Source organism: Nerophis ophidion, linkage group LG06, assembly GCF_033978795.1.
Source record: "Nerophis ophidion isolate RoL-2023_Sa linkage group LG06, RoL_Noph_v1.0, whole genome shotgun sequence".
In the NCBI taxonomy this organism is placed as follows: Eukaryota; Metazoa; Chordata; class Actinopteri; order Syngnathiformes; family Syngnathidae; genus Nerophis; species Nerophis ophidion.
In genome coordinates, this window is record NC_084616.1 from 52,216,729 (window position 1) to 52,231,846 (window position 15,118).

Sequence of the window (15,118 nt, forward strand, 5' to 3'; positions counted from 1 at the left end):
TTAGCTTTCCTGTCATTTTAATATGTACAGTAAGTTATAAACATGACTTTATAAGTGTTAGTGTAAGATAAATATGGAAGTGAAAGTTCAATCATAAAGTTGCTTGAATCAAACTGGCAAACTATTAACACGGGACGGCGTGGCGAAGTTGGTAGAATGGCTGTGCCAGCAATCTGAGGGTTACTGCTTCAATCCCCACCTTCTACCATCCTAGTCACGTCCGTTGTGTCCTTGGGCAAGACACTTCACTCTTGCTCCTGATGGGTCCTGGTGAGCGCCTTGCATGGCAGCTCCCTCCATCAGTGTGTGAATGTGTGTGTGAATGGGCGAATTTGGAAATACTGTCAAAGTGCTTTGGGCTCCTTAAAAAGAGGTAAAAAAGCGCTATACAAGTACAACCCATTTACCATTTAAAGGCCTACTGAAATTAGATTTTCATTTTCAAACAGGGATAGCAGGTCCATTCTATGGGTCATACTTGATCATTCCGCGATATTGCCATATTTTTGCTGAAAGGATTTAGTACAGAACATCCACGATGAAGTTTGCAAATTTCGGTGCTAAGAGAAAAGCCCTGCCTCCACCGGAAGTCGCAGACGATGACGTCACCTGTGTGATGGCTCCTCACATTTCACATTGTTTTTAATGGGAGCCTCCAACAAAAAGTGCTATTCGGACCGAGAAAACGACAATTTCCCCATTAATTTGAGCGAGGATTATCAACAATACAATTGTTCAAATGCAACAATACATATATGTAATGAAAACTAGAGATACAAAAGAAAGAAGATAAATGGAGGGGAAGAAAGAGAAGCCAGCTATATTAACCTTGTAGATTGTTATAGTAACAATAGATTAAGCTTTGTCAGTGTGCCATAAAATAACTGCTTTTTACTTGTCTCCATGGCGACCACCCACTTCTGCCTCTAATTAAGACGGTGCAGTCACACTGTGATGCAGCGTCACAAAACAGACATTGATGAGGAAACAGGTGCCGGCCGTCCACTCATTAAAGATCTATCACACTCGCCTCTTTTCACCCCTGTGCACAGCAGAAACACTTTAGTTTCCATGGCAACGTGTCGGCCGTGCCACAATACTTGAGATCAATTAAAAAACTAAAGTACGAAGGAGGGCGAGGGGAATCATTTGCCAGTTGGTCACCGAGTGCGCAACTTGCTCCAGACTGACTTTCATTAGACAAGTGATCACTTGCGCCTGTTTTGTGCATTGCAAAAACACACAACAGAGCAAGAAATGTGCACAATCTCAACATGAACTTGCTTTAGTAACACAAGACCAGCACTTGAGTAGTACACGTTTAGTTGTCCTCAGATGTCAAGGCACAAGCAAGCATGAAAGCAATATAATCTTTTGTCATCAGGCCTACTTATCTTGCCCGCAACACAATATGCTTCAGGGATTTATCCACTTTGTGTGTGTGTGTGTGTGTGTGTGTGTGTGTGTGTGTGTGTGTGTGTGTGTGTGTGTGTGTGTGTGTGTGTGTGTGTGTGTGTGTGTGTGTGTGTGTGTGTGCGCGTGTGTGCGCGCGCGCCTGCGTGCGTGAGCTCTCTTTGTGTGTCGGTGTTTCGTCTTGTTGTCAGGACAATGCATGCAAGTGTTAGGATGTTCACAGTTGTTTAGATGTGGCTCATATTTTTAGATCAAATCAAGAATGCGAGGCCCACAGTCTTGTGCTCCTCTTCTAAGGCGAGGTTGACGTCAAAGAGCCCATCGAAGAGGTTTAAAAATAGATGCTAGATGCAAGAAACACATCCCAATCAGATAACTTTAGCAACTTTAAGCCTCATTGATTGGAAAAAAGTAACGATGTGTTAGAATGAATCTCTGGAAATTACACGTCTACACAACTCAAACCAGGTTTATTGCCAACTGACCCAAACACACTTTGCATTCTGTCATACGTTTGTTGTGAGTTCATGATGGCGAGTGAGACAGTGGGGAAGATTTACATTTCAAAGGCTCTCGTCATTAATGAAAAAGCCTCATCCCCGCCCGCTCAGGATATTTGCTTTGCCTTCTCTGTAAAAACATTCATCAAAAGCCAGAAAATCTTTACCTATAAGCTAAAAATAAAACATGTACACAATACAACTTCACTTGTGGTCAAATGTTAAATTTCTCATTGTCCACAGCTTTAAAAAAAAAATTAGCCGGTGCGTTTAAAATAAATTGCATGATTTTATGATTAATGCAGTATTTTTTGGTGATTCATTGCATGCAGTAACTATGACAGCCCGTGCAAAGTGGGCCATTTTCACTCCATGTGAAAAAGTGTAAAGTGGGAGCTGTTTTTGAATTAGACTTCCATTCAAAAGTGTTTTTCCACGTCATCTTCATCTCACATCTCATCATGTTAAAGAGTAAGGTCAAAAATGTATTTCTACATTTAATCAGTGCATCTTTATGTGCGACGGCACAATCACTTGGAGCTCCATTTTACTTGATGAAGTCTATATATATATATATATATATATATATATATATATATATATATATATATATATATATATATATGTATATATATATCAGGGCCGTCTATAAAAAACAAGTTAACTTATGGGATTAATCACGAAAAAATACTGCATTAATGCTATACTAATTACGCAATTACTTTTGACCATTCATGTTCCTTTACATTAATATGTATGTATATATTATATAATATATACATACATATGTATGTGTATATATATATATATATATATATATATATATTTATATATATATATACATGTAGATATAGCATATATATGCATGTTATATATGTGTATACACATATACAGTATATATATATTTATACATTGATGTCATATGTATACATTTGTATGTATATATTCTATATGTATATATATATATATATATATATATATATATATATATATATATATATATATATATATATATATATATACATATTTATACATGTAGATATAGCATATATATGCATGTCATATATGTGTGTATATATATATATATATATATATATATATATATATATATCAGGGCCGTCTAAAAAAACTATTTAACTTACGGGATTAATCACGAAAAAATACTACATTATCATATACTAATTCAGTCCAACCGGTAGGAGGCCACGGGGAAGACCCAGGACACGTTGGGAAGACTATGTCTCCCGGCTGGCCTGGGAACGCCTCGGGATCCCCCGGGAAGAGCTAGACGAAGTGGCTGGGGAGAGGGAAGTCTGGGTTTCCCTGCTTAGGCTGTTGCCCCCGCGACCCGACCTCGGATAAGCGGAAGATGATGGATGGATGGATGGCATATACTAATTACGCAATTACTTTTGACCATTCATGTTCCTTTGCATCAATATGTATGTATATATTATATAATATATATAAATATACATATACATATACATCAGGGCCGTCTAAAAAAAAACAAGTTAACTTATGGTATTAATCACGAAAAAATACTGCATTAATAATATACTAATTACGCAATTACTTTTGACTATTCATGTTCCTTTGCATTAATGGCAGATAGTTACCGGATTGTTATAAGCTTAGTGATCAAGTCAATGCATGTCAGTGCATACTATAGATGAGTCAGCAGACTCTGACTGGTTTGCTTGCTGGCAAATTGAACTTACAATAATCAATCAATCAATCAATCAATGTTTACTTATATAGCCCTAAATCACTAGTGTCTCAAAGGGCTGCACAAACCACCACGACATCCTCGGTAGGCCCACATAAGGGCAAGGAAAACTCACACCCAGTGGGACATCGGTGACAATAATGATCCAGTGGGACGTCTGTGACAATAATGATTATGAGAACCTTAGAGAGGAGGAAAGCAATGGATGTCGAGCGGGTCTAACATGATACTGTGAAAGTTCAATCCACAATGGATCCAACACAGTCGCGAGAGTCCAGTCCAAAGCGGGTCCAACTCAGCAGCGAGAGTCCCGTTCACAGCGGAGCCAGCAGGAAACCATCCCAAGCGGAGGCGGATCAGCAGCGCAGAGATGTCCCCAGCCGATACACAGGCAAGCAGTACATGGCCACCGGATCGGACCGGACCCCCTCCACAGGGGAGAGTGGGACATAGAAGAAAAAGAAAAGAAACAGCAGATCAACTGGTCTAAAAAGGGAGTCTATTTAAAGGCTACAGTATACAAATGAGTTTTAAGGTGAGACTTAAATGCTTTTACTGAGGTGGCATCTCGAACTGTTACCGGGAGGGCATTCCAGAGTACTGGAGCCCGAACGGAAAACGCTCTATAGCCCGCAGACTTTTTTTGGGCTTTGGGAATCACTAACAAGCCGGAGTCCTTTGAACGCAGATTTCTTGCCGGGACATATGGTACAATACAATCGGCAAGATAGGATGGAGCTAGACCGTGTAGTATTTTATACGTAAGTAGTAAAACCTTAAAGTCACATCTTAAGTGCACAGGAAGCCAGTGCAGGTGAGCCAGTACAGGCGTAATGTGATCAAACTTTCTTGTTCTTGTCAAAAGTCTAGCAGCCGCATTTTGTACCAACTGTAATCTTTTAATGCTAGACATGGGGAGACCCGAAAATAATACGTTACAGTAGTCGAGGCGAGACGTAACAAACGCATGGATAATGATCTCAGCGTCTTTAGTGGACAGAATGGAGCGAATTTTAGCGATATTACGGAGATGAAAGAAGGCCGTTTTAGTAACGCTTTTAATGTGTGCCTCAAAGGAGAGAGTTGGGTCGAAGATAATACCCAGATTCTTTACCGTGTCGCCTTGTTTAATTGTTTGGTTGTCAAATGTTAGAGTTGTATTATTAAATAGAGTTCGGTGTCTAGCAGGACCGATAATCAGCATTTCCGTTTTTTTGGCGTTGAGTTGCAAAAAGTTAGCGGACATCCATTGTTTAATTTCATTAAGACACGCCTCCAGCTGACTACAATCCGGCGTGTTGGTCAGCTTTAGGGGCATGTAGAGTTGGGTGTCATCAGCATAACAGTGAAAGCTAACACCGTATTTGCGTATGATGTCACCTAGCGGCAGCATGTAGATGCTGAAGAGTGCAGGGCCAAGGACCGAACCCTGGGGAACTCCACACGTTACCTTAACGTAGTCCGAGGTCACATTGTTATGGGAGACACACTGCATCCTATCAGTAAGATAAGAGTTAAACCAAGACAGGGCTAAGTCTGACATACCAATTCGTGTTTTGATACGTTCTAATAAAATATTATGATCGACGGTATCGAAAGCAGCGCTAAGATCGAGGAGCAGCAACATAGATGACGCATCAGAATCCATCGTTAGCAATAGATCATTAGTCATTTTTGCGAGGGCTGTCTCCGTCGAGTGATTTGCCCTGAAACCGGATTGAAAGGTTTCACATAGATTGTTAGACGCTAAGTGTTCATTTAACTGCTCCGCAACAATTTTTTCGAGGATTTTTGAAATAAAGGGTAGGTGAGACACCGGTCGGTAGTTTACCATGAGGTCAGGATCGAGGTTAGGTCTTTTAAGAAGAGGATGAATAACCGCTTTTTTGAATGCTAGGGGAACAGTGCCCGAGGAAAGTGATAAGTTTATAATATTTAGCACTGATGGACCTAATAATACAAAGAGCTCCTTGATCAGTTTCCCAGGAAGAGGGTCAAGTAAACATGTTGTTTGTTTTATTCCATTTACACGTTGTAACAATTCCTCTAATGTTATTTCCTCAAAACGAGAGAAACTATTTTGGAGGGCAGTATCCGGCGTATATACAATCGTGTCAGTGTTAATAGAACCCCGTTGTAGCTGGGACGCATTGTCTTTAATCTCCTTTCTAATGACTTCAATTTTCTTACTAAAGAATTGCATAAAGTCATCAGCTGAGTGGGTGGAGCTACTGGAAGGAGTCCCTTGTTGGGTTAGCGATGCTACCGTACTAAACAAAAATTTAGGATCGTTTTTATTACGGTGGATGAGATTTGAGTAATAATTAGCTTTAGCTAAGGTAAGCATGCGTTTATAAGTTATTAAACCATCACTAAATGCTTGATGGTGCACCTCAAGTTTAGTCGTGCGCCATTTGCGTTCCAGCTTTCTGCATAATAATTTCTGAGCTCTAGTTTCTTCTGTAAACCATGGGGTGCGCTTTTTTGGAGCCTTTTTTAACTTTAGCGGTGCTATGTTATCAATGGTTTCGCGCAGGGCGTCGTTAAAGTTGTTAGTGAGGTTATCAATAGAGCCCACATACTTTGGGAATGGTGCCATTACCGAGGGCAGTAGGTCAGCAAGAGTTGTCGTTGTGGCCGTATTAATGTTGCGGCTGCTATAGCAGTTATTATTATTATTAGTTTGACGAACATGCGTCTGAACCTCGAATTTTATAAGGTAATGATCGGACAATACTTTAGTATACGGGAGTATCGTAACTTTGGAAGCGGTGATACCCCTGACAAGCACTAGGTCTATCGTATTACCGTTGCGATGCGTGGGTTCATTTATTATTTGTGTGAGACCACAGCTATCAATTATAGTCTGGAGCGCTACGCACGGTGGGTCCGATGGGGTATTCATATGGATATTAAAGTCCCCCATTATGATTATATTATCGGCGTGTGTCACTAGATCAGCAACGAACTCTGAGAATTCATTGATAAAGTCCGAACATTTATTTATTTGAAAAAATGTTACCGGATGACATTCTGACAGTAAAATTTTCTTGGTTTTTACTTCATTTAATTAATGCAAGTAATTATGCAAGTAATTAATAACCTGTGATTAATCATGATTAAGTCAACTTCAAAAGTGTGATTAATCTGATCCCAAAAATCATATGACAGCACAAAAAAAAAAAAAAATTGTACTGAAATATGCATTGATCTGATCACTGGCCATATAGCGGTTAAGGTAAAAAAATCATATACGGTGAAAATTAATTGCATGATTAAACTAAGTTTGTATGATTAATGCAATATTTTTTGTGATAAAGCAAATGAATTAACTAGTTAATTTTGACATGTGCAAATTTTAATTGGGATGGCGAAAAGAAAACTTTTTCCTACAGAGTGTGCATAATACCTTATGTTGCTTGACTGTTCCGCCATGACATTTTTAAACTAATTTCCTATAAAGAGGGCGAAACGTGCTGTTTAGTGTCTTCGAATATTGACTGGTTTGGTTCTGCAGCCTGTCACTACGACTTAAAGTGCCCATTTGTGAATGCCTGACAGAAACACTATTTGGACAAACTGCCAAAAATGCATTGCCAGAGACATTTTTATGGATTTTGTGTGGTTCTGTGTTGCAGATGTGTTGTAATGATAAACAATGCATTAAAATAATTTAATCAGAATAATAATGATTGGTTAATCAATTAAAATGTGTTAATTTTGATGGCATTAATGATATACTGTATACATTTGCTGTTTCTTGGCTTTATCTCATATGGAGATAAAACTACCGTGCATATCTCATAATGCAACATGTATGTTGTGTTGCTTTTAACATGATGTGTAAATATTATTCAGTTAATTCAATACTTACACAAGCACCATACTAATATATTAGTTTATTTTCATGTATAATTAATTACAACCCAATGTACAATTGAAGGAATCTTCAAAGTTTCCGAATCAGTATATTGCTTAAAAGAATAGACCTAATCTGATGCATCACAAGAAATCTAATTGCACATTTGAAAATGTGTTGTAAAGAAAAACATTTTTCATTCTGCTCTATAATTTACACAAACATACACAGAGTTTGAATAATTGCTTGTGTTGAATCTTGATTACCCTTTGTGGCTTTCACCAACATACGAGCAACAAAATGGATTCCCATCATCATTCCAAATTGTTGCCATTGTCGCACCGTGTATATACTATAACCTCTGCTGCATACTTTACATACAAATTTGCATTCTGCCTAGCGGTGATGTTACTCAGCCTTTTGTTTTTTGTGACATATCCAATTTTATGAAGTTGCCTTACGAACAAAGTCCGAAGTGAACAATACAATTATCTGGATTCAAAGTCATTAATCAACCTTGAGTGGTTTATCCCCCTCAAACATACTTCTTCTCAGATGCCCAGCAGCTGTGTTTCATTCTCCTTCTGGGTTTTCTCCCTCTCACCCTTTTCTTTTTATCCTGCTAACTGTCGCTATGTGTGTCCCTGATAGGACCTGACATCACTGGTGGCCAACGGCACCATCAGCTCCAAGCCACCCGTCACCCTCCGGCTGGTCATTCCTGCCAGCCAGTGTGGCTCTCTTATCGGTAAAGGAGGGGTCAAGATTAAGGAGATTAGAGAGGTAATGTTTTTAAATTACATTTATTTACAAAAGCGACATTACATATTCATGAACATTTGACATGACAATATGTGAGATGGTAGCCAATAACTAATTCATATCTGTAGTCCCTCGGCAGGTGGATGTCCAAATTAAGGTTAAACACTTATTTTTTTAAATGATACATAAAATATTAATATTAAACTAAAGTCTTCTCTAACCTGATGAATTAAATGCCTACTGAAATGAGATTTTCTTATTTAAACGGGGATAGCAGGTCCATTCTATGTGTCATACTTCATCATTTCGCGATATTGCCATATTTTTGCTGAAAGGATTTAGTAGAGAACATCCACGATAAAGTTTGCAACTTTCGGTGCTAAGAGAAAAGCCCTGCCTCTACCGGAAGTCGCAGACGATGACGTCACATGTTGATGGCTCCTCACATATTCACATTGTTTCTAATGGGAGCCTCCAACAAAAACTGCTATTCAGACCAAGAAAACAACAATTTCCCCATTAATTTGAGCGAAGATGAAAGATTCGTGTTTGAGGATATTGATAGCGACGGACTAAAAAAAAAAAGTAAAAAAAAAAAAGCGATTGCATTGGGAGACGGATTCTGATTTTTTTAGACACATTTACTAGGATAATTCTGGGAAATCCCTTATCTTTCTATTGTGTTGCTAGTGTTTTAATGAGTTTAATATTACCTGATAGTCGGAGGTGTACGTCCACGGGTGTGTTGACGCGCAGTGTCTCAGGGAAGTCGACGGCAGCTTTATGGACGGCACAAGCGCAGCTGATATCCGGTAAGAAGCGACTTTTTACCACAATTTTCTCACCGAAACCTGCTGGTTGACATTCGGTCGGGATCCATGTTCGCTTGACTGCTGTGATCCATAGTAAAGTTTAACCTCCAGGAATTTTAAACAAGGAATCACCGTGTGTTTGTGTGGCTATAGGCTAAAGCTTCCCAACTCCATCTTTCTACTTTGACTTCTCCAATATTAATTGAACAAATTGCAAAGGATTCAGCAACACAGATGTCCAAAATACTGTGTAATTATGCCGTTAAAGCAGACGACTTTTAGCTGTGTGTGTGCGCAGCGCTCATATTCCCTAACAGCGTGACGTCAAGCATACACGTCATCATTACACGACGTTTTCAAGAAAAAACTCCCGGGAAATTTAAAATTGCAATTTAGTAAACTAAAAAGGCCGTATTGGCATGTGTTGCAATGTTAATATTTCATCATTGATATATAAAGTATCAGACTGCGTGGTGGGTAGTAGTGGGTTGCAGTAGGCCTTTAGTCATATAAAAGTACTGTATAGGTAATAATATTTTGAGCATATGCAGTGCAATTTTACACCACCTCAAGCTACACTCTTAAAAGTGAACGTATTCTTACATGAATACCTCTCTGACCCTGTCTAAGGCTGCAACGATTACTCGATTAAATCAAATAATCCAATTAGAAAAAAGCTTTGCACAGCTCACATCAGAGTGGTGAGAGTGTTTTTTTTTGTTTTTGTTTGTTAATGCACATATTGTTAAAGTGCGATTTAAATGTTGACAATGTGCATTTATTAGAAAAAAGAATCAAGGTTATAGCAATCAAAAAACATGTTTTTTTTATGTAAAATACACAATGAAGCTATAAAGTGTGATATGTTTGATTACTCAATTAATCAACCAAACTATTCAATAAATCACTCGATTACTAAAGTAATTGGTGGCTGCAATTGTCCCTGAAAACTAAGCATTAATATCTCTGGTGTAAGACAGTTTTTGATGTACAGCTCTTGTATTGTCTCTTAGTGCATTGATACAGAACCCTCATGCTGGTTGATGTCCAGCTGCAATAAGGCTTCACCAAAGCTGCAGACTAAGGATGATGAATGGAAAAATTAAGTGTCTAACATTTCTCAAAGCCATTTCTGTTCCCAAAGCACAGCTAATGCCAGGATGCAAATATCCTTACAAAGGCGATGCTCTCATGGCGCAGCTCATGCTAAAATGTCCTAATTAACATTAAAGTAGAATTGAGGCTGGTGGGAAGGTCATTATTTTCCTAAGTAATAAGCAAAGTATTCACGAGAACTGATGATGACACCAGATGAGTTAAGTTGTCATCCTCAGGAGAATATGAATGTTTCAAGGTTTAGCCATCCAACTTCGAAACATTTTTCTCCGAACCCTGCAAGTCAAGGGAATTCATAAAAGAAATTACAGCAAAAATCAAGCAAGATTGTTAATTACGTGAGCAGAATCTGATGAGTGTCAGATCGAGGCAAACAAGGCAGTGATGTATTGAGACAATGCACTAATAAAATACAAAAGTTTAGGGTGACTTAGTCTTCTATTTATGCTAGACAGAGCCTTATCCAACGCAAGCTAATACATTGTACTTATTATACCAAAGTCCGGCTGGCTAAAATGTAGGAATATCGGTATTATGTGATGGGTGTCAACAATCTCCAGCTAACTTAATACATATGTTTTGGCTTTGCCCATCCCTGTGCAGGTATGGAACCGACATTTTTAATACTCTGTCTTTGGTAATTGGCCAAAAGATCAAACCAAATTCTTTAAGCGGACTATTTGGGGTACTCCCTCTGTCATCGTCTCTGAGCAAATCCAAAGGGAACTTGGTAGTGTTCACCACTTTGTTGGCTAGAAGTCTCATTGTGCTAAATTGTAAGGCTGCAGAGCCTTTCTGCCATGCCTGCTGGGTTAGAGATATTCTTTATTTCCTTAAATCGGATAAAATTAGGCTGACATTGAATGGTTGTTCTGTGAAGTTTCAGCAAGAATGGGGTGGTTTCCTAAAATATATAAAAGAGACTGATCTCAAATTTAACCCTAAACTGAAAAGTAACTGAAAGGTAGATACAGTAATTGAGGAGCCAAATGTTAAAATAAGAAGAATACAAAAGACCGACTATTAAATGATTGTGACTAATTTTTGAGGCCCATGTGATCTTTTGGTTGAAATGAACATATCTCAGCCCAATGTCATTTAAGATCTCGGCAGTGTTCTGCAAAAACAGATTTTCTGCCAGGATTTTTCTGCCTTTTAAATATTCTACAGTCTGATTAGCAGCATGATTAATTCTCACTATTTTCATTCAGCGGCAGAGTCATTAGGAGCTTGCCACTTCCTCTGATACTGAATGTACTGCATTCTTTATCAGGCATGTAGAAGGCCAAAAAAGGTCTTCGAGGCGATAGCCGTGAAACACATACAGTAGAGGAGCTGCAGAAGTGTAAATACAACTTGTCTTATCAGCCTAATCTTTCTTTAAAAACCCTATCATTTGCAGAGCACTGGTGCTCAAATACAGGTGGCGGGGGATTTGCTGCCCAACTCTACTGAGCGAGGGGTGACGATATCTGGGAATCAGGACTCCGTAATCCAGTGTGTCAAACTCATCTGTGCAGTGATCCTGGAGGTAGGAAACACATTTTAGTAAAATGACTTTACATCCATCCCACTCTTTAGCCATTTGTTCAGAGAAAAACATCCATTTTGTTTGCATAATCTGTTTCACTCAAGTGGCGACGGTTTCGGGTATTTTCAACAGAACAGTAAGCCTGTGCTGTAGACTCATGTCTTACCCAGAAGCCTCATTTATGGTTTAAGTTTATTTCAAACATGCATACAATAACAACATGATGGATCACAATTTCCAGTTTGTCTTTTAAACACGTTCGAAAAGGAGGCGGAAGAAGCAGAGTTGATTTAATCGCACCTTTTTTCCATTACACAGCAATTGCTAAGACTTGTATTCACTTCCTGTTCTCAATTTGACCACAGTTTACTTCATAAATGATAACATTCTAAAAATGATAATAATAAATAGTAAAGTAGGTTGTATTTCATATAGTGAGTTAAATAAGATTATCTCATTAAAAATAGGTTAATGATTATTCGTCCTTGAACATAGTAAACACTGAGTTTGAACAGTTTCTAAAATGGATCATATAAGTACATAGTATGACTTCTTTGATAGACCATTCAATAATTTAATTTCACATACCGATAAACTAAACTACTTTTTATCCTCTTTTGTTGAGAATAGTTGTTCTACATTATTAGGTAACAGGTTATAGTTTGATTTGTACATAATGTTGGCTGTTTGCAAATTCACTATATTGTTCAATTTTAATATTTTCACTCAAGGACCTCTTTTGCTACACACAGTGAATGAAGTGTACTTTTGCAGTTATTTCTTCATATTTCTGCATAATAACTCAGATATGGTAACACTAGCAAGCAAAACATATTTTGTTTTATTTACTATTGATGTATTTCTTGTATATTATTTATATGAGATTTCCAGTTCATTTTATCATCTAATATTACACCCAAAAATGTAATTTAATTTACTCTTTCAATGTCTACTCCGTCTATTTGTATTTTTGTTTGACTTTCTCATCTATGGTTACCGAAATGCAATATTTTTGTTTTATTGAGGTTTAAGGATAGTTTTTGTCAAACCATCTTTTTGATTGATTAATTTATTATGTAATTATTTGTATTAAAGGTGCCATATGTAATAATGTGGCCAAAAATGGCACTGCAATCACCGTCAAACTTCTGTAGTCTCCTCCCTCTCTCCTTGACTGAGGTTGCCAATCAAATCCAGCTCGATCGACTGTGCTACTCGAAGGAGCCTCAAGCTTCCACCGTCTCTTACAAGGGGTTGAGGCGAATTGATTGACATGAATTTATTTACGTGGACCCTGACTTAAACAAGTTGAAAAACTTATTCGGGTGTTACCATTTAGTGGACAATTGTATGGAATATGTACTGTACTGTGCAATCTACTAATACAAATTTCAATCAATCAATCAAAGGTGCTGGGACCATGCTAGCAGAATAGACAAACATTTTGTCAATAACAAATCTATAACCAAAACATTTTGCACAGAAATGAGGCTATTTTCAGGAAGGAAAGCAAAGCATCATCACACTAAGTTTTCTTTGCATGAACATACTAGCTTTGTTGGACAAGATCATAGACTGAATTGGACAATATAGTTTACATACAAAATGTCCATTTCCATTTATTACAAGTAATAAGAAAACATAAATACCTGACTTACGTATCAAGGAGGAAATTAGCAAGTTTGTCGTCAGATGAAAAAATCGTCCCCGCTTTCAATCGTCTCCATCTTTCAAAGGCATGCCCGATCCAAATCTTCGTTTTGTTCCTGGCTTTGTCATAAATAAGTTGAGAATTGTAACGAAGCCATTTAGATTTACTAAGGTCTGACATGTTTAGTAACTTTACCAGCGGCAGTAGCTAGACGGTAACCAGGATGTGACACACTTACAGACTTTCAAATTGGTCAAACGGTGGAGGGCGGGGCATCAAAATTAAAACAATAACAAAAGATTTTGGGGCTGTAAATCTAATTTTGAAATGAGTATATCCTGACTGAATAACTGTTATCAGTTATATAGGTATTCTAAAAGAACATGATTTATTAACGCCTTTTGACATATCAGGGCCAGTTAATGATGACTTGACATCAAATTATTACAAATGGCTTCTTTTACTTATGTGTGTTCTCTCCTGAATGAAAACGCAGTTGTATCGTCTGTAACTAATACTAACTTTAAGTCTTTTGTAACTTTGCAAATGTCATTTATATAAAGATTGAACAATTTTGGTCCCAGTATTTTTTCCTGTGGTACGCCACAAGCAATATTTAGCGCTATCGATGTGTGTTCGCCTCACTTCACGTCTTGCTTCCTGTTGGTTAAGCAGCTGCATACCCAGTTTAAGACCAGCCATCTGATGCCATACCGTTTAAATTGTTCATTGAAATATGTGGATTTATTGTATCAAATGTTTTAGTTAGATCCATAAACACTGCCGCTGCACACCGTTTACCATCTATTGCATTGAAAACATATTTCCCGTTATTTTAAAGCCATCAATGTTGAAATATTAGTTAGCTCTGTATCCATAATGGTAAATGGGTTAGCCCATTTGATTTATACAGCACTTAAGTAGCTTCAATTGGGTAAAATACAAATAACACAATACAATATATTTATAACCAATATCAGAAATATTGCAAATACAAATAATGGAATATTATTAGAAAGAAAACTGGAAAACATGCCTAAACAAATGATAACAATAATTAACAAAATTTATATAACACTTTTTTTAGTGCCTCCAAGTGAATTACCACGAGAACCCATCATTCATTCACTCTACATTCAATCCGTGGTGTTGGTAAGCTACATTTGTAGTCACAGCTGCCCTGGGGTAGACTGATAGAAAAGTGGTTGCCAATTTGCATCTACGGCCTCTCCCACCACCAGCAAATATTTATTCACATTTATACACCAGCGTGGGCTGCAGGTGGGTGAAGTGTCTTGCTTAAGGACACAACGGCTGTGACTATGATGGCAGGAGATGGATTTGTACCAGGAACCATTAAGTTTCTGGATGGCCGCTCTACCAACTGAGCCACGTTGTCCTTGTCTGGACATTTCTTAAAGGTAGTTCAGATGGGAATTAATCAATTTCACCATTTAGGAGCAACTGACTCAAAAGGCAATTTTGTTTAAGATACAGCAAGTATTCAGCAGACCAGAGTTACCTAAACAGGACAGTGAAAAGAGACAAGATGGACAGTACTGGTCAGAGAAGAGACCTTGTAAGTGATGGATAGAATATTGCATTGATTCTATCCTGCTAGGAACAGGGAGCCAGTGAAATGATGCTAAAATTGGAGTTATATGACTGAATCTATGAAATTCTAACAGGAGCTTAGCGGAAGCGTACTGGACCTATAAATTAGGTTTTGCTGAAATGGGTAAATA

The 15,118-nt window shown here is 37.8% G+C and overlaps 1 protein-coding gene across 2 annotated transcripts in view; it reads left to right on the top strand.

Annotated features, from left to right (window-relative positions):
* Positions 1 to 15,118, top strand: part of pcbp4 (poly(rC) binding protein 4) — a 108,397-nt gene that overhangs the window by 67,592 nt on the left and 25,687 nt on the right. For both annotated transcript variants that reach the window (XM_061904172.1, XM_061904171.1), the window contains 2 exons: positions 8,153 to 8,284; positions 11,594 to 11,722. In XM_061904172.1, the coding sequence (XP_061760156.1) occupies positions 8,153 to 8,284; positions 11,594 to 11,722 (261 nt within the window). The remainder of the gene's footprint in view (positions 1 to 8,152; positions 8,285 to 11,593; positions 11,723 to 15,118) is intronic.